At 49.2% G+C, this 23,179-nt stretch overlaps 2 protein-coding genes across 8 annotated transcripts in view; one reads left to right on the plus strand and one right to left on the minus strand.

Annotated features, from left to right (window-relative positions):
- The window catches only part of RARB (retinoic acid receptor beta), a 675,515-nt gene extending 656,798 nt beyond the window's left edge, over positions 1 to 18,717 (plus strand). For 3 of the 5 annotated variants that reach the window (XM_082392788.1, XM_082392792.1, XM_082392789.1), the window contains 3 exons: positions 14,334 to 14,538; positions 15,359 to 15,517; positions 17,198 to 18,717. In XM_082392788.1, the coding sequence (XP_082248914.1) occupies positions 14,334 to 14,538; positions 15,359 to 15,517; positions 17,198 to 17,418 (585 nt within the window). In that variant the 3' untranslated portion in view covers positions 17,419 to 18,717. The remainder of the gene's footprint in view (positions 1 to 14,333; positions 14,539 to 15,358; positions 15,518 to 17,197) is intronic. The other 2 variants (XM_082392790.1, XM_082392791.1) reach the window with 1 other exon arrangement.
- Positions 18,718 to 18,765: 48 nt separating this feature from the next.
- TOP2B (DNA topoisomerase II beta) overlaps positions 18,766 to 23,179 on the minus strand; it is a 66,909-nt gene continuing 62,495 nt past the window's right edge. For 2 of the 3 annotated variants that reach the window (XM_082392613.1, XM_082392612.1), the window contains exons 34-36: positions 21,927 to 22,049; positions 20,265 to 20,359; positions 18,766 to 19,280 (exon numbers count right to left, since the gene is read on the minus strand). In XM_082392613.1, coding sequence (XP_082248739.1) covers positions 19,113 to 19,280; positions 20,265 to 20,359; positions 21,927 to 22,049 — 386 coding nt within the window. In that variant the 3' untranslated portion in view covers positions 18,766 to 19,112. The remainder of the gene's footprint in view (positions 19,281 to 20,264; positions 20,360 to 21,926; positions 22,050 to 23,179) is intronic. The other variant, XM_082392614.1, reaches the window with a different exon arrangement.

The raw sequence follows: 23,179 nt of genomic DNA on the forward strand, positions 1-23,179 counted from the left end.
GGCTTCCCCGGAGCTGGACAGAAGCTTCGTATTCTCTCCCCAGTGTGGGCGCCCCTCTGCGTGGCCTGGGAAAGGGCCCCAAAGCCCTTCAGTGCCACACTGTGGCTCCAGGGCCCTGGAGGGGTGAGGCCCGTCCCAGCCCGGCCTCTGCAGGCCTCGGCCCCAGTGCCGGTGTCATCGGGCGGCTGGGCTGGTTTCCCCGGGCGAGGAAGCATTAGAGGTGGCAGGGGCGTGTCCCGCCTGGGAAAGTGTGTGCTGGGCCTCTGGAGGAGGTGGGGGGCAGCCCCCACGGATGGGTCAGAACGTAGTAGGGAAGGTAAGATGAGCTTTTGAGGTGCTTTAAAAGCGTAGGCTTTTCTTTTTATTACGTCTTTCATAGCTTTGGGTATAAACAGTTCTGCAAAGCAAATACAGGAACTGTAATTAGAGACACGCACGCACGCCTGCCACCGTCCCTCTCGGGAGGAGAGGGGGCTCAGGATGGGGCAGTTGTGCAGGAAGCGCGAATGTTTGTGTGTCTTTTCCCTGGGAGCCGGGTCTTAGGAGGAGTGCTAACGGCGACTCTGTAACCTACAGGGGCCGGGGGCCCCGAGAGTATCTGTGATACTTTTCTTCTCATGGAATCAGAGGGTCTTGGATGGACCTAGGAACATTCAGAAAACATGAAACATCAGAGCAGCATTAATCTGTCACATACTGGGACTGCCCTGGCGGTCCAGTGGTTAGGACTCTATGCTTCCACTGCGGGGGGCACGGGTTCCATCCCTGCTTGGGGAGCTAACATCCTGCAAGCCACACGGCCAAAAAAACCCAAAAAACCAAAATGTGTCACGTACCCGCACGCTGTCGAGTTTGCAAACCTCAGCTCATCTGAGCCGCACGTGACAGGGTGGGCTGGGGGTGGAGACTCAGCCCGTTTTCCAGGAGGAGCTGCAGAGCAGGTGAGTCACCTGAGTGCTGGGCCGCACGCCAGTGGCACGAGAGGCATTGCAGCTCTGAGGCCCTAGAAGCACAAGCAGGGGCTGGGCCTGGGGACAGAGCGCGCCCGGCCCCCAGCGTGAGGGGCAGCCTGCCCGTGGGTCACGATGTAGGGGTGAGTTCTGGGAGCAGTGAACGACGGGGCGCCGGTGTGTCCTCACGAGTGCCGAGCGCGAGTTTCACCTGAGCCGCTGGACACTGCCACGTGGCAGCACCGCGACCGTGGGGTCCTGACCCTGTGCCGCACGGCCACCGCGGGGCCTGGGACCTCCCGACGCTCTGGCTGTGGCCTGTGCCTGCTTCTTGGTCCTCCTTTTGTCTGGTTGCCAGGTGGCGGCCGTTCGTGACTCCCTCCCCTGCGGCCCTTCGGGAGAGGACGGCTGAGAGGACGCTGCGAGGGCCTCGGGTGGGGAGGGCCGTGTTGCCGCAGCGGCAGCGGCGCAGGGATCGGGGCCCCGCCCGGGCCCCAGCAGCCGTCTCCCCGCGTCTCTCGCTGACTCGGAACCCGGCAGCTCTCCTCCCTTCGCCCTCGGGGGACTTGGGAAGGACAGGAGGCACTTTCCGTGACCCCTCCTGGCCTCAGTGTGCCCGTGTGCACGATAGGAATGCGAGCCAACCAGGGGAGGCCCTTCTGCGGGCTCACGCGGCCCGGTGGAGCGTGGATCAGGTGGGGGGCTGGGCAGTGAAAGCAGGGACGGGGTCGGCAGGACGCGCAGGGCGGAGTCCGGGCTCCGGGCCGGGAGTCGGGGGGCCTTTCCATTGCTCCCACTGGCCTCTCAGGGTGCAGCGTGGGGTCGGCGTGCAGAGGGGACAAGCCCTAGCGGGGCCAGGGCAGGGTCTCCAGTCAGATGAGACAGGCAGAAGGAACACTTATTTGGCCCCAGACAAGTTCATGTCCAAAAATTTGTAGCAAAGGCACAAGATCCTGAAAAATGCACAACGTCAAAGAGCATCTCTTGAGTGAGGATATCAACTGGCTGACGGTAGAGGTGGCTTCTCCACGAAGCCACGGGCGTGTGGCGGGAGTGGGCCCGCGAGGCGCAAGGGTGGGCGCGCACGGGCTGCAGCTGTGCTCAGCTCCTAGGAAGGAAAGCCCCGGGTCACCAGGCCTGGCCGCGTGCGGCCCCCGTGGCCACCAGCGCCTGTGCTGTGTCTCCTGCAGGACAGGCCGAGGAGGCCTGGGCGGGGGCGGGTCTGGTCGACAGCCCCGAGGGGTCCGCCCGCCCTCCCCTCCGCCATCCACCCGCGCCTCGCTCCTGGCCACGCAGCGGTGACTGACCTGCCGGGCTTCCAGCGCCATCTGTGGCTCTGCGGCCCCGCCAGGCAGGGCTGTTCCTGCGTGAACCTGTCCCCCCAGGGACTCGGTGGAGACAGGACCCCGGCCTGAGAGGGGCCAGCTCTGCTCTCGGAGGCCCAGCCGCCTGTGCTGTTGCAGGATCCAGGGTCCCTGTGAGAAAAGCCACAGCCTGCCGGCCTCGGGGTACTGAGCGGTCCCTGCGAGGTGGGCGTGCTGGGGCCGGACTCCCGGGCTCACACCCCGGCTCTGCCCCTCCGAGCAGCCCCGCTGAAGTGGGTGTGACGGTAGCTCCTCCCCAGTAAGGGACAGCGGATGGGGTTAGTGCACGGGAAGCACTTGGCTCAGTACCTGGCACTTAGGAAGAGCTCCTTTACCGTAGCCGCCATCCTCCTCCTCGCCACCATCGTCGCCGCCAAGCCCAGAGCGTCTCTGTGCACGTTCATGGACATGCGTGTGTGCACGTGTAGGTGTGTACACAGACGCCCACACGCCGCTGTCTGGGGCTGTGCTGGAGTGCAGCCGGTCTGCGTGCTGTGGTGGTAAAGAAAGTACGTGGTTTCAGACTTCGTGTTTAATAATACGAAATATCTCCTTGATGATTCTTGATGTTGTTAAAACAGTAGGTTGGATCTGTTAGGTTAACGAAAATATATTACTAAAATTTTTTTTGATGTTTTATTTTATATTGGAGTACAGTTGATTTACCATGTGTTAGCTTCAGGTGTACAGCAAAGTGAGTCAGTTATACATATACATCTATCCACTCTTTCTCAGATTCTTTTCCCATATAGGTCATTACAGAATATTGAGTAGAATTCCCTGTGCTATACAGTAGGTCCTTGTTGATTATCTATTTTATATAGAGTAGTGTGTATATGTTACTACCAAACTCCTACTAATTTATCCTTTCCCCCACCTTTCCCCTTTGGTAACCATAAGTTTGTTTTCGAAGTCTGTGAGTCTTGTTTCTGTTTTGTAAATAGGTTCATTTGTATCATTTTTTTTTAGATTCCACATATAAATGATATCATATGATATTTGTCTTTCTCTGTGCGACTTGCTTCATTTGTTTTGTTTATGGTTTCCTTTGCTGTGCAAAAGCTTTTAAATTTAGTTAGGTCCCATTTGTTTATTTTTGTTTTTATTTTCATTACACTAGGAAGTGGATCCAAAAAGATATTGCTGTGATTCATGTCCAAGCGTGTTCTTCCTATGTTTTCCTCTAAGAGTTTTATAGTATCTGGTCTTACATTTAGGTCTTTAATCCATTTTGAGTTTATTTTTGTGTATGGTGTTGGGGAGCGTTCTAATTTCATTCTTTGACATGTAGCTGTTCAGTTTTCCCAGCACCACTTATTGAAGAGACTGTCTTTTCTCCATCATATAGTCTTGCCTCCTTTGTCATAGATTAATTGACCATAGGAGCATGGGTTGATTTCTGTGCTTTCTATCCTGTTCCACTGATCTATATTTCTGTTTTTGTGCCATTACCATATTGTCTTGATTACTGTAGCTTTGTAGTATAGTCTGAGGACAGGGAGCCTGATTCTTCCAGCTCCATTTTTCTTTCTTAGGATTGCTTTGGCCATTCGGGGTCTTATGTGTTTCCATACAAATTTTAAGATTTTTTTTTTTTGTTCTAGTTCTGTGAAACATGCCATTGGTAATTTAATAGGGATTGCGTTGAATCTGTAGATTGCCTTGGTAGTATATTCATTTTGACAATATTGATTCTTCCAATCCAAGAACATGGTGTATCTTTCCATCTGTTTGTGTCATCTTCAGTTTTGTTCATCTGTGTCTTATAGTTTTCAGGGTACAGGTCTTTTGCCTTCTTAGGTAGGTTTATTCCTAGGTACTTTATTCTTTTTTATTGCAACAATAAGTGGGATTGTTCCCTTAATTTCTCTTTCTGATCTTCCGTTCTTAAGAAATGCAAGAGATTTCTGTGTATTAATTTTGTATCCTGCAACCTTACCAGATTCATTGATGAGCTCTAGGAGTTTTCTGGTAACCTCTTTAGGATTTTTTATGTGTAGTATCATGTCATCCGCAAACAGTGACAGTTTAACTTTCTTTTGCAATGTGGATTCCTTTTATTTCTTTTTCTTCTCTGATAGTCGTGGCTAGGACTTCCAAAACTGTGTTGAATAAAAGTGGTGAGAGTGGACAGCCTTGTCTTGTTCCTGATCTTAGAGGAAGTGCTTTCAACTCTTCACCATTGAGAGTGATGTTTGCTGTGGTTTTGTCATATATGGCCTTTATTATGTTGAGGTAGGTTCCCTTTCTGCCCACTTTCTGCAGAGTTTTTATCATAAATGGGTGTTGAATTTTGTCAAAAGCTTTTTCTGCATCTGTTAAGATGATCATATGGATTTTATTCTTGTTTGTTAGTATGGTGTATCACACTGATTGATTTGCGGATATTGAAGAATCCTTGCATCCTTGGGATAAATCCCACTTGATCATGGTGTATGGTTTGCTAGTATTTTGTTGAGGATTTTTGCATCTATGTTTATCAGTGATTCTGGCCTGTAATTTTTTTCTTTTGGTGGTATCTTTGTCTGGTTTTGGTATCAGGGTGATGGTGGCCTCATAGAATGAGTTGGGGAGTGTTCCTTCCTCTGCAATTTTTTGGAACAGTTTCAGAAGGGTAGGTGTTAACTCTGCTCTGAATGTTTAGTAGAATTCACTTGTGCAGCCGTCTGGTCCTGGACTTCTGTTTGTTGGGAGTTTTTTAATCACAGTTTCAATTTCAGTACTTTTGATTGGTCTGTTCATATTTCCTATTTCTTCCTGGTTCAGTCTTGGGAGATTGAACCTTTCTAAGAATTTGTCCATTTCTTCCAGGTTGCCCACTTTATTGGCATACAGTCGGCTTGCAGTAGTCTCTTATGATCGTTTGTATTTCTGTGGTGTCCATTGTAACTTCTCCTTTCTCATTTCTAATTTTATTGATTTGAACCCTCTCCCTTTTTGATGAGACTGGCTAAAGGTTTATCAGTTTTGTTTATCTTTTCAGATAACCAGCTTTCAGCTTCATTGATCTTTTCTGTTGTTTTCTTCATCTCTATTTCATTTATTTCTGCTCTGATCTTTATGATTTCTTTCCATCTACTAACTTAGGGTTTTGTGTGTTCTTTATTTGCTCTAATTGCTTTAGGTGTAGGGTTAAGTTTTTATTTGAAATTTTTCTTATTTCCTGAGGTAAGATTGTATAGCTATAAAATTCCCTCTTAGAACTGCTTTTGTTGCATCCCATAGGTTTTGGATTGTTATGCTTTTGTTTTCATTTGTCTCTAGATATTTTTGATTTTCTCTTTCATTTCTTCAGTGATCCATTGGTTGTTAAATAGCATATTGTTTAGTCTCCATGTGTTTGTGTTTTTTACAGTTTTTTTTCTTGGAGTTGATTTCTAATCTCATAGCACTGTGCTCGGAAAAGATGCTTTATACAATTTCAGTTATCTTAAATTCACCGAGGCTTGCTTTGTGGCCCAGCATGTGGTCAGTCCTGGAGAATGTTCCACGTGCACATGCGAAAAATGTGTATTCTGCTTTTGGATGAAATGCTCTCTAAATATCAATTAAGTCCATCTGGTCTAATGTGTCATTTAAGGCCTGTGTTTCCTTATTGCTTTTCTGTCTAGATGATCTGTCCATTGCTGAAACTGGGGTGTTACGGTCTCCCACTATTATTGTGTTACTGTCAATTTCTCCCTTTATGGCTGTTAGCCTTATATATTGAGGTGCTCTTAATGTTTGGTGCATATATATTTACAATTGTTATATCGTCTTCTTGGATTGATCCCTTGATCATTACGTAGTGTCTTTTTTTGTCTCTTGTAATATTCTTTTTTTTATATAAATTTATTTTATTGATTTATTTTTGGCTGCATTGGGTCTTCGTTGTTGCGCGCAGGCTTTCTCTAGTTGTGGCGAGCGGGGGCTACTCTTCGTTGTGGTGTGCAGGCTTCTCATTGCGGTGGCTTGGTCTTGTTGCAGAGCACAGGCTCTAGGCGCACGGGCTTCAGTAGTTGCAGCAGGTGGGTTAGTAGTTGTGGCTCACGGGCTCTATAGTGCAGGCTCAGTAGTTGTGGCGCACGGGCTTAGTTGCTCCGTGGCATGTGGGATCTTCCCAGACCAGGGCTCGAACCCATGTCCCCTGCATCGCCAGGTGGACTCTTAACCACTGCGCCACCAGGGAAGTCCCTCTCATAACAGTCTTTATTTTAAAGTCTGTTTTATCTGATAGGAGTATAGCTACTCCAGCTTTCTTTTGATTTCCATTCTCATGGAATACCTTTTTCCATTCCCTCACTTTCAGTCTGTATGTGTCCCTAGATCTGAAGTGGGCCTTTGTAGACAGTATATATATGGGTCTTGTTTTTGTAACCATTCAGCCAATCTGTGTCTTTTGGTTGGAGCATTTAATCCGTTTATGGTTAAGGTAATTAACAATATGTATGTTCTTTTTGCTACTTTGTTACTTGTTTTGGATTTGTTTTTGTATGTCTTTTTTTCTTCCCTTCCTCTTTGTTCTCTTGTGATTTGATGACTAACTTTAGTGTTGTGTTTGGATTCCTTTTTCTTTTTTGTGTGTGTATCTGTTGTAGATTTTCGGTTTGCAGTTACCATGAGGTTTTAATGTAGTTGTCTATATATAAACAAGATTGTTTTAAGTTGCTGGTCTTTTCATTTCAGTGCATTTCCAATATCCTGCATTTGTGCTCTTCTCTTCTCACGATTGCTGGTTTTGATATCATATTTGTGTGTGGATGATTTCCTACCTTTACTGTATGTTTGCCTTTACACAGGTGAGCTTTTCCATTCCTAATTTTCTTGTTTCTAGTTGTGGTCTTTTCCGCCTAGAGAAGTTCTTTCAGCATTTGTTGCAGTGCTGGTCTGGTGGTGCTGAGTTCTCTTAGCTTTTGCCTGTCTGTAAAGCTTTTGATTTCTCCATCAAATCTGAATGAGAGCCTTGCTGGGTAAAGTATTCTTGATTGTAGGTTTTTCCCTTTCATCACTTTAAATATATCATGCCCCTCCGCCCCCCTTGTGGCCTGCACAGTTTCTGCTGGAAAGTCAGGTGATAACCTTATGGGGATTCCCTTGTATGTTATTTGTTGCTTTTCCCTTGTTGCTTTTAATATTTTCTCTTTGTCTTTAATTTTTGTCAGTTTGATTAGTATGTGTCTCGGTGTGTTGCTCCTTGGGTTTATCCTGCCTGGGACTCTCTGTGCTTCCTGGACTTGAGTGGGTGCTTCCTTTCTCATGTTAGGGAAGTTTTCAGGTATTACCTCTTAAATATTTTTTCAGGCCCTTCTCTCTCTTTTCTCCTTCTGAGACCCCTATAATGTGAATGTTGGCACATTTAAAGTTGTCCCAGAGGTCACTTAGACCGTCCTCATTTCTTTTCATTCTTTATTCTGTTCCACGGCAGTGATTTCCACTATTCTGTTTTCCAGGTCACTTATTCATTCTTCTGCCTCAGTCATTCTGCTATTGGTTCATCTTAGTGTATTTTTCATTTCGGTATTGTACTGTTCATCTCTGTTTGTTTTTTAAATTTTCTGGTTCTTTGTAAACATTTCTTGTATCTCACCAGTCTGTGTCTCCGTTTTTTTTCTGAGATCTTAGATCATCTTTTCCATCATTACTCTGAATTCTTTTTCAGGAAGATTAGCTGTCTGTACCTCACTTAGTTGTTCTTCTGGGGTTTTATCTTGTTCTCTCGTCTGGGACATATTTCTCTGCCGTTTCATTTTGTCTAACTTTCTGTGTTTGTTCTCCGTTTCTCAGGCTGCAGGACTATAATTCTTCTTGGCTGTGGTGTCTGCCCCCTGGTGGGTAAGGTTGGTCCAGGGGCTTGTGCAGGCTTCCTGGTGGGAGGGGCTGGTGCCTGCATTCTGGTGGGTGGGGCTGGGTCTTGTCCCTCTGGTGGGCAGGGCCGTGTCAAGGGGCATGTCTAGAGGCGTCAGTGGGCTCAGGGTGACTTTAGGCAGCCTGTCTGCTGATGGGTGGGACTGTGTTCCTGTTTTGCTTGTTGTTTGGCCTGAGGCGTCCCAGCACTGGAGCCTGCAGGCTGTTGGGTGGGGCCAGGTCTCTGCCAAAACGGCGGCCACCAGGAGAGCTCACGCTGATGAATAGTCCCAGTACCTCTGTCACCAGTGTCCTTTTCCCCACACTGAGCCACACCCGACCCCCTCCTCCTCAAGAGACCCTCCAAGACCTGCAGGTCGGTCTGATCCAGGCTCTTACGGAGGCACTGCTTTGCCCTGGGTCCTAGTGCACGTGAAGCCTTGTGTGCGCCCTCCAAGAGTGGAGTCACTGTTTCCCCCAGTCCTGTGGAGCTCCTGTACTCAAGCCCCACTGGCCTTGAAAGCCAGATGCTCTGGGGCTCCTCCTCCTGATGCGAGACCCCCAGGCTGGGGAGCCTGACATGGGGCTCAGAACTCTCACTCCTCTGGGAGAACCTCTGCGAAATAATTATTTTCCAATTTGTGTGTCGCCCCCCCCAACAGTTATGGGAGTTGATTATATCGTGAAAGTGCCCCTCCTACTGTCTCGTTGTGGTTTCTTCTGTCTCTGGGTGTAGAATATCTTTTTTTGGTAGTTTCCAGTCTGTTTGGTCAATGGGTTTGTAACTGGTTGTTCAGCAGTTAGTTGTGATTTTGGAGTTTTCATGAGAGGAGGTGAGCTCAGGCCCTTCTACTCCACCATCTTGTCTCCAGCCAACTCTTAAATAACTGCTCAGGCACAGGGGGCAGGCGGGGAGCCGCAGGGCCAAGCCAGCGGCCAGGAACCCGGGCTCTAGCAACGTATTTATTGTTAAATTTAAGTCAGCATACTTCCCGTAACATTTAAGCAGTGGCTCCCTGAGCAGTGGTCTCAGAAGCTGTACAGCGAGGAGACTTGTGCTCCCAGCACATGCGTTTCCTTCTCAGGAATGGCAGGCTGGTGGCAGGTCCCCTGGGGAGACACCTTGTTCCCATGTGGTCATCGCTGCAGGTACACGTGCTGCCGGGGAAGACGACCAGGCACAGCTCTGTGTATGCAGTTGGTATTATTATGGCACATCAACATTCCCACAAGCACTGGAGGGTAAACAGTCAAATCAGATCAGGACCTGCCCCCAGATTGCCAAACACAGTTAATAAAGAGAACAAGATCGGTGAGCGACTGGAGTTTTCTCCTTTGCTGAAAAATTTAGAAATCTCTGGATTGTGTAAGCCCCTTTCAGGGGATTTCCTTAATAAGTGGGTAAGTATTCATTCATCACCTGCTGTGTGGACCACCCTGCCTTAGGTGCCAAGGAAACAGCAAGGGGCAGGACAGATAAAGAGCGGTCTCCTGCTAGAAGCTCATCTCCTGGGGGGGGGGATCCGTAAGCTCAGAGAACAAAGCTGCTATGAGGAACGTAAAGCAGGGCGAGGGATCGGTTGTGGAATATCACACAGCAATGAAAAAGGTGCCTGCCCCACGAGCCAGCACAGGGAACCTCCCAGCCGCCACGTGGAGGGAACAGAAGCCAGACTAGACTGTGATTCAATTCACCCAAAGTTCAAGTTCAGGCGGAACTAATTGATAGGAACACAAGTTAAGATAATGGTGCCTCTTGGGGAGGGGGGTTCATCGGGAAAGGCCAAGGGTGCCTGTGGACGCCAGAACTGTGGGTGCTGTGATCTGGTGGTGCTCACGCCGGCACCCACTTGGGGAATACATCCAGTTTTGTGTGTGTCAGGCTGTGCACACGACCTGCGGCAAGTACGTTGTGTTAGTGACCTATTGCCGTGTAGCAGGCTGCCCCAAACTGAGCCACTTAGAACAGTGTTACACAGTTCCTTGCTGGCCACGAGCCGGGTGGGTCTGCCAGGGGCTTTCCAGGGTTGCCGTGGCGACATTGCGGGCCGCCTCATCTGAAGGCCTGACTGGGGCTAGATGGGCTGCTTCCGGGCCGGCTCGGCACACCTGCCCGGCAGGCTGGTGCCACTGTTGACCGGAGGGCCAGGCTCCCGGCCGCATGGACCTCCCCGGGGGCTACGTGCACGTCCCAGTGACACGTCAGCCAGCCTCCCCAGGACAGGAGACTGGGGAGAGCAGGCAAGCGGGGCCATGCCTCCCGTGGCCTTGTGACCTGCCCTCAGTGACCTGCATCCTGCCTGCGGGTCAGGTGCTGGTCCAGCCCCATCTCCAGGGGAGGGGACTGAAGCTCTGCTCCCCAGAGGGAGTGCGAGCAGAGAATGTGTTAAAACCACCACGCGTGTTGTGCCTCAAGTTTTCTTTTTAAATGTGTTTGTTTATTTATTTATTTATTTATTTATTTATTTATTTATTTATTTATTTCTGGCTGTGTTGGGTCTTTGTTTCTGTGCGAGGGCTTTCTCTAGTTGCAGCAAGTGGGGGCCACTCTTCATCGCGGTGCGCGGGCCTCTCACTATCGCGGCCTCTCCCGTTGCGGAGCACAGGCTCCAGACACGCAGGCTCAGTAATTGTGGCACACGGGCTTAGTGGCCCTGCGGCATGTGGGATCTTCCCAGACCCGGGCTCGAACCCGTGTCCCCTGCATCGGCAGGCAGGTTCTCAACCAGTGTGCCACCAGGGAAGCTCTGTGCCTCAATTTTTAAACCACTGTATTTCCTATTTCGAAAAAAATGGGGTGGAGTGGTACAAAGTAATGGTTTTTAGGACACGTGTTCCCTGCTCCCTGACGAGGTGACGTTGAGCTGAGCCCTGAACAGAAGAGTCTCCTGCGTGCAGGCCAGCGGGAAGCGTGAAAGCCGAGGGAGCGGCCCGCGCACAGGCTTTGCTGCGGGCGGGGGCGGGGCCGCGGGGAGAAGGGGCGGGCCCGGGGCCTGGAGAGACCGCTCGCCCGGGGGATGGCTGCGAGGCCCAGGCGCCCTGGTGACCGTGCTGAGCGGCGGGTCCGGCTGCCGAGGCGGAAGGACAGAAGCGGACGGGGCCCCTGCGCCCCGCGCCCCGTGCTCAGACCCGCGGCCCCCTGGTCCGCGGCCCCGGCAGGCAGTGGGCGACCCTCGGCGTCCCTGGGGGCGGGGGAGGGGCGTCGTGCCCTGAGGAGGGTCAGCCTTGCCCATCAGCGGGCTCTGTGTGTCCGCCACGCCCCTCCTTTGGAGGGTCGACCTGGCTGGGCCTGTTTTTACGCACCTCGTGGGGCCCGCGTGCTCCACCTCCCAGACCAAACCCCCTCCTTTCAAACGAAGGGCGATTTTTCCTGGAGCAGCGCTTGGCAGCGGCTGCTGGCGTTTGCCTTTAGTGTGACAAGCCGGAGCTCCGGGGTTTGTCCCCCGGGCGGCCTGGCCCAGCCCCAGGCCCTCCCCACTGGATGCCCGTTTATGCCTGGTGTTGGCTTTGAACTTTGTAGGGCGAGGGGCAACAGGACGGGGTTTCACTGCTTCATCAGAGTACACGTATTTATCAGCTTGTGAGGAGGAAAGCCCTGCCACGTGGAGTGGGCGCCGCGTGCGCTGCCGTCTGGGCTCGGGTTTCGGGGGAGCCGCGGGCGGCTCGCAGTCGCCTCGCCCCCAGACCCGGCTCTTCCACCCCGGCGGGCGCGGCGCTCGTGCCCGAAACTGCAGAGATTAGCTGCCTGTTTGATCCAACCTGGAAGCATGTGTAGAGGTTCCGAGCCCCTAAACGCCGAGCACGCGGTGACTCCCGCCAAGGCCATGCTCCTGGCGCCTCTCCAGGCGCTGAGGGACCTTGGGCCCGGGCTTGGGAGTCTCTGCCGGCACCGTCACGCGTGTGGTAACGCGTGTGCTCTCGGGCCTCCGAGGGAGCGAAGGCTCGTGCCCGACGACGTCCGGGTCCCTCTGCTGCTCTGACGCTGGCGTGGCTTCAGGCCCCGTCGGCCACCAAGGTGAAGGGCCACAGGCCGGCCAGAGGGACCCAGAGGGAACGGCTGAGCCCCGGGGTGGGGGGGGGCCATCCCTGGACAAGTGTCCGAGAGGTGCAGGTGGTCCCGTCCAGGGAAGGAGTCTCTGTGGTGCTTTGATAACCACGCGCATTCACGCCTGGGCTGCCACGGGCCACGCGCCGGGCACGCGACGCCTGAGCGCAGCTCCTGGTTCCGCCCAAGCCCCTCCCACGGAACGCGAAGGCTGTGCGACGTTCTCTTTCCAGGCCGCTGGGCGCGCGCCGCTGCGAGCCTGGTAGGTCCTGTGAAGAGCCCCCCCGGGCTGGGAGCTGCAGGAGGCCCTCGGCGGGGCCAGCGGTCACCTCCCCGAGAGGGACACCTGGGCTTGGGTGGTGGCCTGAGGAGCCCCGAGGCTGGCTGCCGGCAGCAGAGGTGGAGAGCACAGGCCCGAAGCACGCGATGCCTCCTGGGACTCACGTGACCCAGGACAAGCTGCTGGGGTTTGTGCCCTGCCTGTAGGATGGGGTGGCAGTAGCGTCTGCCTCGTGGGTTGACACAGAAGTTACGTCGCGGTTAGAAGCACTGGGCACGGCCCCGTGTGGCCGGCGATCTGCCCCGTGTCAGCTGCTGCTGCACCAGGTGGGGCGTGCTCATGGCCATCTGCTGCTCTCAGACGTCTTCTGACCGGGAAGGCGCGGCAGCAGACCGTCTCATCAGCAGGGCCGCCACGGCCTCCCTCCACGGGGCGTCCACGCTGGAGTCCTGCCTGTCTGCGTCTTCCTGGGATTGGGGGGACACAGAGCCACGGCGCGGGAGCATCTGGCCCTTCCCTGCAGCGGCCCGGCCCCTCCCTGGTTGCTGTGGTCCAGTGGCCGTGAGGCTCCTGCACCCACATTGCCCATCAGATTGCAAGGGCTTCCCCACCGGAAGCGTCCTTGCCCCAAACCCCCGGCACTTCCCTGAGACGATGCAAGATTCGGCAGAAGTTCTCCTTTCGGGAGCCCTGGTGGGATCACGGGGAGCGGGCACGGGCGTTCTCAGGGGCCGGCCCTCTGCCACGCCATGGGACAGGAAGGGCCTGGAGCCCCTGGTGGCAGTGTCCTCTAGGCTGACCTCCGTGGGGACCACACCCAGTCACGTGAGCATCTGGGAGAAATTCTCAGCTCCCCCAGCCTGCTGGGTCCAGGCGGGGTTAACTTGTTCGGCAGCTCTGAGGCCTCCTGTGAGGGAGAGTCCAGCGTGGAGGCCCGGTTGGTGCAGCGCTGCGGCTCTGGGCAGATCAGCGCTGCGGGTGCGCAGAGCCCTGACAGGCACCGGGGGTTGGGCGGGCCGCAGGGTTACAGACCGAGGGCGTGTCGGGCGGGGCTGGCAGATGTGGCAGGAGGCCCAGGCCGCTTTTCCAGAGAAACCCACCAGACTTCCGGGCTGAGCTGACAGGCCATCTCCTGTCCGTGGACCTGCCCGTGGCTTCCTGCCGGCTGTGCCCAAGCGCCCCCTCTGCCAGCGCCCTGGCACCTTGCTTGTTCCACTCCTGCTCCGTGGGTCACCGTCGCCTGGGGCTGCATGATCAGGGGCGTCCCAGCAGGAGTCCCACTTGGAATACATCAGAGCCAGCCACGTCTCAGCTGTGTGGCACTGGGCACCCGGCCTAGCCTTTCTGAGCCTCCGGCCCCTCGTCTATAAAATAAGAAACGTAGTCACCTCACCGAGTTCTTCAGAAGGTTGAATGGAGAGCACGTGTAACACTTGATATACACCAGGCATTTAACAAGTGGTAAATAGTGGCCTTCTTTTTTGGTAGACTGTAAGCTCTTTAAAAAAAAAAAAAAAAGAATAGACTCTTCTTCCTCTTCTTATAAGCACCTGGCACAGTGCCTGGGACATAAGTAGGTGCTCAGTAAATGTTTATTGGAGTCAGATGAGTTACTTTTAGCATAAACAGATATTTCTCAAAGTCTGTGTCCTATTTATTATTCCCTAAAGAACTTTAGCCATGTTTTGACTTCTGTGGTCTTTTGAGGGAAGAGCTGGAACAGACGTTCACCCCCGAGGGGGGGGGGTGGGCAGAGACTCGTGTGCTGCCAGAGCTCCTCGGAAATCTTCCCGTGATTTCCTGCCCTGATCCGATGAAGGCCGCCGGGCCAGGCTCGCTTTGATGATGCAGACGTGGTTGTTTTCTTCCAGATTCTGAGAATCTGCACCAGGTATACCCCAGAGCAAGACACCATGACGTTTTCGGACGGCCTGACCCTGAATCGAACCCAGATGCACAACGCCGGGTTCGGCCCCCTGACCGACCTCGTGTTCACCTTCGCCGGCCAGCTTCTGCCTCTGGAGATGGACGACACGGAGACAGGCCTTCTCAGCGCCATCTGCTTGATCTGTGGAGGTACCGCCACCCAGAAAACCCTCGTGAGAGTCCTCAAGACTCTCAAGAGCAGCTCACGCTTGTGATTTATGGGAAATTCCTCATCTCCTCTTTGGAGTTGTTTTGCATGGAAAAGGATGTGTGGATAAAGCCAGGCATGCATGCTTAGAGTTTGTTGCATTTTTCCATATTTTTATAAGTTAAATAAAGGCATTTGGGGTTTTCCTGCTCTGAAATCCCAAAATGCTATTTCTCCAGTTACCACAGGTGCCTTTTTAAAGGTAGGATCAGACTGTTGTAACATAAATTGCCCCGGGACATTTTTAGGATGAGCCAGGAACTTGGCATGTGCTGTTTGCTCTTCAGGGGCTGAGATCACAAGTCACTGTGTCGGCCCCCCTACCATCCTTGGGAGGGCTGGGGTGAAATATGGTTCTTCTTTGCAGTGACCCCTCCTGGCTCACGGGAGGCCGAACCATGCGTGGTTAACGAGTTACTGGCATCAATTAGGGGGCTGATTGACCTTGCCTTTTTAACCATCCTGCTCAAGGTTTCATTTAACTCAGTTCAGTAGTGACACCTCCTGGTCATGAGAAGTAATTCTCCGCCAGGGACAAAAGCAACCAGCCTTCAAACTGTGGACAATCATTTTCAAGTATCACTGCTTAAGGCAGTTGCACACATCTTCAGATCTGTTTATGTGATTGAGTCATCAAATTAATAAGGTTACGATATAGTGGAACCAAGGAGGGAGGGGAACTGGGCAGAAACTCTAGCCTGCAAATGTGTACCTCTTTCTGTCCTGATACTAATTGTTTAATACCTTACTCCTGGAATCTAGACCGTCAGGACCTTGAGGAACCAACAAAAGTAGATAAGCTACAAGAACCATTGCTGGAAGCACTAAAAATTTATATCAGAAAGAGACGACCCAGCAAGCCTCACATGTTTCCAAAGATCCTCATGAAAATCACAGATCTCCGCAGCATCAGTGCTAAAGGTACGTCCGCCACGCCGCCCTCACCCACCAGGTGGACTTGCGGTCCTGACCACGGTGTATTGCTTTTTAAAACCCCGTGTTTTAGGGGAGGGGTTTGATAGTACTGCCATGTTTGATAGTACTGGATGTTTGATAGTAGCTGCCTTTTTGCTGTTATTCTGGAATTCATTTCTCATTGGAATCGAAAGGAATTAAATAGTACCTGCCCTTAAAAACAGTAAAACCTCAAGTCTTACCCTACTCAGTGATCTTAGTAGATTAGGAAAGCTTTAAAATTCAGATGACTGAGTGATCAGAAAAACTGTTTCCAAGAGAGCATACTATACAACCGGCATTTTAATTTTCTCGTTTTGTACATTTCATTCCAGCTTTCCATACGTGCTCTGGTTTGTGTAAACTTGATTCCAGTTTTTCCTGAACACCCAAACCTCAAGAAAAGAGTAGTGCTTAGGGTGACCGTGACTGGTTATGCATCTCTCTCCATCAGTCTAGCCGTTGTTCTCTCAGTGTGTAGGCAGATTTAACTTCTGCACCTCTAAGCAAAGGGATTCTTGCCTTCCTAAGAGGTGTAACTATTTTTTGCCTAGTGATTTCCAGTTAATATGGCAACTGGAGCAATTACAGAAGTGCCTGGAGCCACAGGACAGCTGAGTGTGAGAGCAGGGCTTTCCTACCGAGAAGGCTCAGCAGCGTCCCTGGAGCAGACGTGCTGTTGTCACTCCCCTTCCCTGAAGGCCTGGTGAGCCAGGGAACAAACTCGACATTTCAGAAGTGCCTAGAAGCACAGCGAACGTGTTTGACGAGGACTTTCAGTTCCTGAGCCCTGAGCTCCTTCTAGGAGTCTGTGAGACCCTGAGTTCATCCCTAGCCTGGCATTAAGTGTACAGGTCACCAGTCTTGACCACTGTCAGTCACTGTGACGTCTCTGATCTTATTTTACTTTATTTTTTAACATCTTTATTGGAGTATAATTGCTTTACAGTGGTGTGTTAGTTGCTGCCGTATAACAAAGTGAATCAGCTCTGCATATACATATATCCCCATGTCCCCTCCGTCTCTGATTTTAAACCCGCGAGGCTGTGGAACTTTACACCGCCCCTCCCTGTACCTAGCTGGACAGCGCTAACGGAGCGGACGCGATCTGCAACCCGCATCGTCCAGCGGCCGCCAGCCACACGTGGCTCTCAGGCCCTTGAGGTGGGGCTGAGGCGGCCGAGGCCTGCTTTTCCTTCGGGACTTAACCTAGCGGGTGTAAACACTCGCGTGTACCTAGTGGCCGCCCTCCTGGGCAGCGCGGTGCTACATCGAGCGGGTGATCTCGTTCGCCACACGTCTGTTTCTCAGGTCCCTGCCTGCACTTGTGGGGAACTGCTCTCCTTTCACTGTCTCTCTTCAAGATACACTCTTTCTGGTCTCTTACCAGGAGCTTCTCTTTGTAAATTTGTCGAGTAAATATATAATGATACCGTTTCCCAAAACTGACAGAGGTGTGGAGTTGTCACATTTAATAAGTATGTCATCCTATCTCTGCTGCTCTTCTGCAGATGAAGTGGAAATGTTTTAATGGTGTCAAATTAGGAGAGCCTCTGGGAGGCCCTGGTAGCACGGTTTTCACCCACCCTTGTTAAAGTAGATGAAAGTTGATCCCTGGTTATCACCTTGACTCCGTATCTCTACCAGATTTCTATGATCTCTTTCGAAAAGGTGCAGAACGTGTAATTACCTTGAAAATGGAAATTCCCGGCTCGATGCCCCCTCTCATTCAGGAAATGCTGGAGAATTCTGAAGGACATGAGCCCTTGACCCCAAGCTCAAGTGGGAACACAGCAGAGCACAGTCCCAGCGCCTCGCCCGGCTCCGTGGAGAACAGCGGTGTCGGTCAGTCACCACTGCTGCAATAAGACACTTTCTAGCTACTTCAAACATTCCCCAGTACCTGCACTCCTGGGATTGAAAATGCAAGGAAAAAACATTTTTACTGCTGCTTAGTTTTTGGACTGAAAATATATTCAAACTCAAGAAGGACCAAGAAGTTTTCATATGTATCAATATGTACCCCTCACTGTCTGACTTACCTAGAAGTACAAACTTTTTAAATTCTAAAAATCAATCAGCCATTTCATGCAACCGAAAACCAGTTAAAGGCTTCTGTTCTCCTCTTTGAACACTCAAGATTGCATGGCAAAGACCCAGTCAAAATGATTTACCCCTGGTTAAGTTTCTGAAGACTCTGTACATACAGAAGTATGGCTCTGTTCTTTCTCTCCTATACGTTTGGTGCTTTCCTTTTGTCTTGCATACTCCAAATAACCAAGACACCAAGGTTATGGAACAGATTACTGTACATGTCCAGTTAAGAAAGGGTCAAAAAGATAACTGTCTTGCCTTCGCAGATCAAGACATCGAGGTAAGGAAATGGGACTGTCGTACAGTGTGGCAAGATAAGGCAAAAGGTGTTCTACTTTAGTTAGTGTAGAAGCTTGTCCTTGCTCTCTGGATGCTCTCAGACCGCATCTTTTCTTTCATGTTGCCCAGTGAAGTGTACAACAAAGTCACTACACTAGCAGAAGAGAATTCTGTATCAGTGTAACTGCCACTTCAGGTATCAAATGTCATTTGTTCAATTGTGGATGTCACTTTAAATTAAAAGTGGTTTATTACTTGTTTAATGACATAACTACACAATTTTTTTAAAAAGATACATTTTTACAGTAATGATAGCCTCCAAGGCAGAAACACTTTTCAGTGTTAATAAAAGTTTTTGTTTACCTATTCACAAGCCATTAGGGAGGTTTCATGGGATAATGACAGGCTGGTCTATCACCTGCACCGTGTAACTCTGTATCCTTCCTGATTCCTGCTTGATACTGGGCGGTTTTGCGTTGCCTCCCGAAGTCACTGGCAGAGAATCTGCGTCCTCTGGCCTGGTTCAATCAATCAATCACTATGAACAGAGTGGAGGCTGGGGTGGAGTGGTTAACAGATCCAAGTGTCTGTCAGTTTCTTAGTTCTCATTTAAGCACTAGTAGAAAAATTTGTTTTTTTTTTTTTTTGATATATTAGCAAGTCTGTGATGTACTTTCACTGGCTCTGTTTGTACATTGAAATTGTTTAACAATGCTTTCTATGTTCATATACTGTTTACCTTTTTCCATGGAGTCTCCTGGCAAAGAATAAAATATATTTATTTTAAAGGCGTATGAGAGCTTTTACTGCACGTTCATCTTCAGTAAAGAGACGACAGAGAACACAGTTCCATTTTTAATGTTTAAATTTCATTTCAAAAAGCAGGTCTGTAGTCTGCAATCAATCATGACAATTAAAATCTGTGCTAATGCACAACAGTCTATAACAATTCTACAAGCCAATCAGACAGTACATGACATTTCAATGAGTAAAAAAGAGCATAAAACTGTATGTGTAAGAACAAAATGTTTGTTTGTTAAAAGGCCTACCACAATAATAAAAAACCATCAATTACATCGTCACATTAAAATAAGCCAGATGTACAAAAGTCTGAGACAGAAAAGACAAAAGGGACAACACAAGTTAGTTAGTTATCTGCTGAAAATTGTTTTCCGTGCTCTGTGGGCACCTAATTAAACATCACAAAATCGACATCATCTTCTTCATCAGACTCTGCAAAATATTTTACTTCTTTCCTAGCCCGACCGGTCCGTGGCAGAGAAGGTGGTTCAGAAGTGAAGTCTGGGGGGAAGATGTCCACATCTGAATCCTGATCGAAAGATGTTCTCTTCGGTTTCTAGACATTTTTTTTAAAAAGAGATTTAAAACCCCAAAGTTAGGGAAAAAAAAAAAAGACTAGTGTTAAAAATTATTATTCCTTACACTTCACTTATATTTGGGAAATACTACAAACAGTGGTTCTTTTAAAAGCAGAACTGTAATGCTAACTTAAGTGTGAAGCCAGTTACCTAATCATTTTCATGAAGGGAAGAGGAGGATTAAGTATAATTTGCCACCTTGGTGATCTCATAATGCCACCATTACTTCTTTCTTTCTAAACTTCTTATGTTACCCAGCAAATCTGCACAGTGCACAGATGAGGTACAATTCAAGCTGTCTTACTGGTAGGTAAGTACCTGTCAATTCATAAGAGGAAAACAAGACTGACGGACAGTATGTAGTGCAGGCAGCAAGCGTTTATAAAAGGCAGAGGAGAGTCACCAGGATGGGCCCCAGTCACAGCAGATGACTGGATGGAAAAGGTCAGTGTGGAGAGCACCACGGAGCTAAAGTCATCTGTTCGTGTTTTTAAGTTTTAAAAAGAAGGGGAAGAGAGAGAAAAGGGTGGCATTTGATGTTATTAATTTACCTTAAAGAGATAGTGTACTGCTGGAGAAGGGTCAGACAAATTGGGAAAATTAGCCACAGTCAAATGAATTCAAGTTAAAAAGAATCAAATCAGTCCTGGTCAAATAAATCCAAGTTCAAAAGAAATAGCCTTTATTTGGTCTGGAAAGTAATATTTTAGGGTAGCGTGTAACTTCTGCCACTGCAGGATGTGGAAGACTCAAGCAGGCTAATTTATGCCGCCCTTTATCCAAGAGGTGGTCCTGATTATATAAATTTTACACGTGGATGATTTTTTAACCATATACAAGCCGCCTATGGATAAGAGATGCTAGGTTTAAATCTGTTACAAGACATTACAGTAACAAGCGAACTAAGCCAGTTACATGACATTCTTAAAACTGTGCATTATTAAAAAGATGCTTCTAATTACCTTGCTTGTTGTTTTAGAGGTTTTCCTGCCAGGGTTATAATCACCTTCGTTTTCAGAGCCAGATGCTTTCCTCTTCTTTGCCCCTCGGCCTTTACCTTAAAATGATACAAAGGGGTTTTTCTCCCAAGGTTAATAAGTGCAATATAAAAAGTGTCAAAGCATTATTACTTTTACTTCTTTGGCATGCCCAGTTGGTACTGCAATCCTGATCTCTTACTATGATTAACATAGAAAGTGTGTCAGCACCATTTCAGTTCTGGGGTTGACATGACTAAGGAGTATTTCACCAATACATTTAAATTAGTTGGAAAGTGCTGGTGACAAACTTTAATGACCAAACCGCTAATGCATAAAAGAAACCTTTGCATTTTGCACAGGTGGTACTTGGCCTGAAAAGAAAATCTCTTAGAAGAGAATTTGTTAAATTGTATGCGATGAAAAAAAATTAGTTTCTAATTTGTCATAGACCAATACTTCTAAAAATATAGCATGAATTACTAGAAAAGTAAGACATACTTTCTTATTAGCACAGACTGCAAAGGTTTGGATGCTTACTGTAACTTCTCCTGCCACACAGCAGTAACAGCCAGTTGCATATCCCATTTTAAGTAGCACAGCCCTAAACTAAATTCCCCAGTATTAATAACGAGATCATCTGTCAAATCCATACTCCTTCTCAGACTAGAATCACCCCATGCAGCCTGTTTTTTTTTTTCATCTACCTAATCTCGCATGCTCATCATCGGAGGAAGGGGAGAAGGTAACACGTAAGTGGTCACCAAACGTCCTCCATCCTACAGTGATGCCAGAGAAAGGGAAAAAGGAAGTAAACTGCAATTCTAAATTTCTTAAACTTTAAGAGCTATGACTAACTGATTGTACTAGTAAGAAAAGATAGCCTAAATGGTCTTGGGATGTCATACTTGATCAAATGAATCAATGAGATGGCACTACTGAATTTACAAAGGTTTCAAACCATGCACAGCCTAAGTACCAACCTCCCTAGTCACTATGTTTCTTTTCTGCCCCTTCGGCCCCCTGTAGGTCTGTATCTCCTTATCCCAACCACCGCTTTAAGAAATAAACACGTTGATGATAGTATCTATCAGCTGGACGAAAGACTGAACAGCTACCCTTAGAGAAATCGTGTCTTACATACTTTTTTAAGCATCTTGAAGGACTCCGTAGATTCCGGAGGCGAAGAGGAGACAGCAGGGAGAGGAACGGGTGCTGTGCCCTTGCGGGGGCCCTGAGGACAGCTGTCTCAGCTCCCGGAGCAGGACGAGGCTCTGGCCTGAGAGTCCCGCTCCAGCCTCCGCCAAGGAGTCTCACACTGTAATGACGACCCCCACTGCCTTTTATAACCAACCACTCCCAGGGAGTCCGCTGCAGGGGGTCTCTGAACCATGCTTTGGTATGCAAGTTGCTGACTTACTTAACCTCTTTGAGTCTCGGTTTCTTGATTTGTAAACAAAGTGGACTAAATTGCTGTATTTCCTTTGGACTCTAATTCAGCACTGATTCTTAGAACATTTGCTTACCGAGGAGTGAAGCAATTTAAAATAAAATAGGTACCCAGTCATCTCTAAATTCAGTGAGTAGAAGAGACTAAACACTTGCCACGTGGAATATGCTAGAGGGTTATACAAAGATAATCCTCACCTTTGGGTGCTGTTGTCTTCTTTGGAACGCCAAATTCAGAGTCCGAGTCAGAGTTTACAGTCTCTACTTTCTTCTGTTTGGGGGTTCTCTTGGGCTTAGGGGTTGTATCTAAAGATGGTTTTCCTATTAAGCAAATTTCCATTTCATAGATCAATGGAATATTCTTACCAACAATTCAAGCTGGAGTGAGTCCTATAACGATGGAATTTCTTACTGCTGATATGAAATTGAGTAGCCTTAAATAATAAAATGATTTCTCTCCATTTGGTGCCAGTGTAAAGGCAAACAACTGCTCATAGGTGACAAAATGCTTTTTATTTGATTTTGCATAATTTGCCTTTTGATAATTCAATTGAGATATTTTAAATTAACAAGGGCCATTAAAATGAATTAAGCAATAACTTTTAAAAAGTAGTAAAAAGACATATTAATGATAATACAAGTATAACCACATGTTAAGCTCTAACTTTTAAAATGTTTTAGAGAAAAAAAAATTATGGGACCCTCAAATACCATGAATAGAAACTTCACTTCCCCTCAGAGGTTGAAATCCAGACTTGGTACTTTTTATGTGAAAAGAAATATGAAAATTCTAGGTAAGTGGATAATAGATCCAAAGGCCTTTATTTTGTTTTTAAAGACTTTGCTTCATTTACAGTCTATGAAAATTGATAAATCAGCCTTCACTTGTGTGATTAGTAAAACCGCATTTGAAAAAAAAGAATGTATTGAATTAACCACACACTTTTCCATTAAAGGAAAACGCCCGCGCTCCTTCTCTGGAGAACGTGATCGCGATCCAATACGCGGGCTCGAGGTGAGGCCCCTTGTTGAGCAGCAGGAGAGGCCCGCAGGCCCTTGGGCTTTCCTGCCGCTCGGGCACGGGGCGGCCCCCAGCGGGAGCGCGGGCGCCACACGGCGGGGCGCTGCAGTGACCACCCTCCCCCTGGGCCGCTCCCAGGCCTGCAGTGTTGGGTGGCACGGGCGACGCCGGCGGGCGGGTGTAGGTCGGCTACGGGAGGGCGCTGAGCCCGTCTGCTGCGAAGGGCTGGAGCCGCGGGGCGGGAGTGAGCCGCGCATGCCGGCCTCTCAGTGAAGGCGCCGCTACCTCGTTAGGTCGCGTGCGGGGCAACAGCCTGATGAAGGAAACGGGCTGACGTGGTCACAGAGGGAAAGGGCTCCCCAGGTTTCAGGGTGGTTGTAAGATGCTCACATCAGGACGATGAAAAGGTGCTTAAAGGGGAATTACAGGG

This window comes from Balaenoptera borealis (assembly GCF_965194805.1).
Source record: "Balaenoptera borealis genome assembly, chromosome: 5".
Taxonomy (NCBI): Eukaryota; Metazoa; Chordata; class Mammalia; order Artiodactyla; family Balaenopteridae; genus Balaenoptera; species Balaenoptera borealis.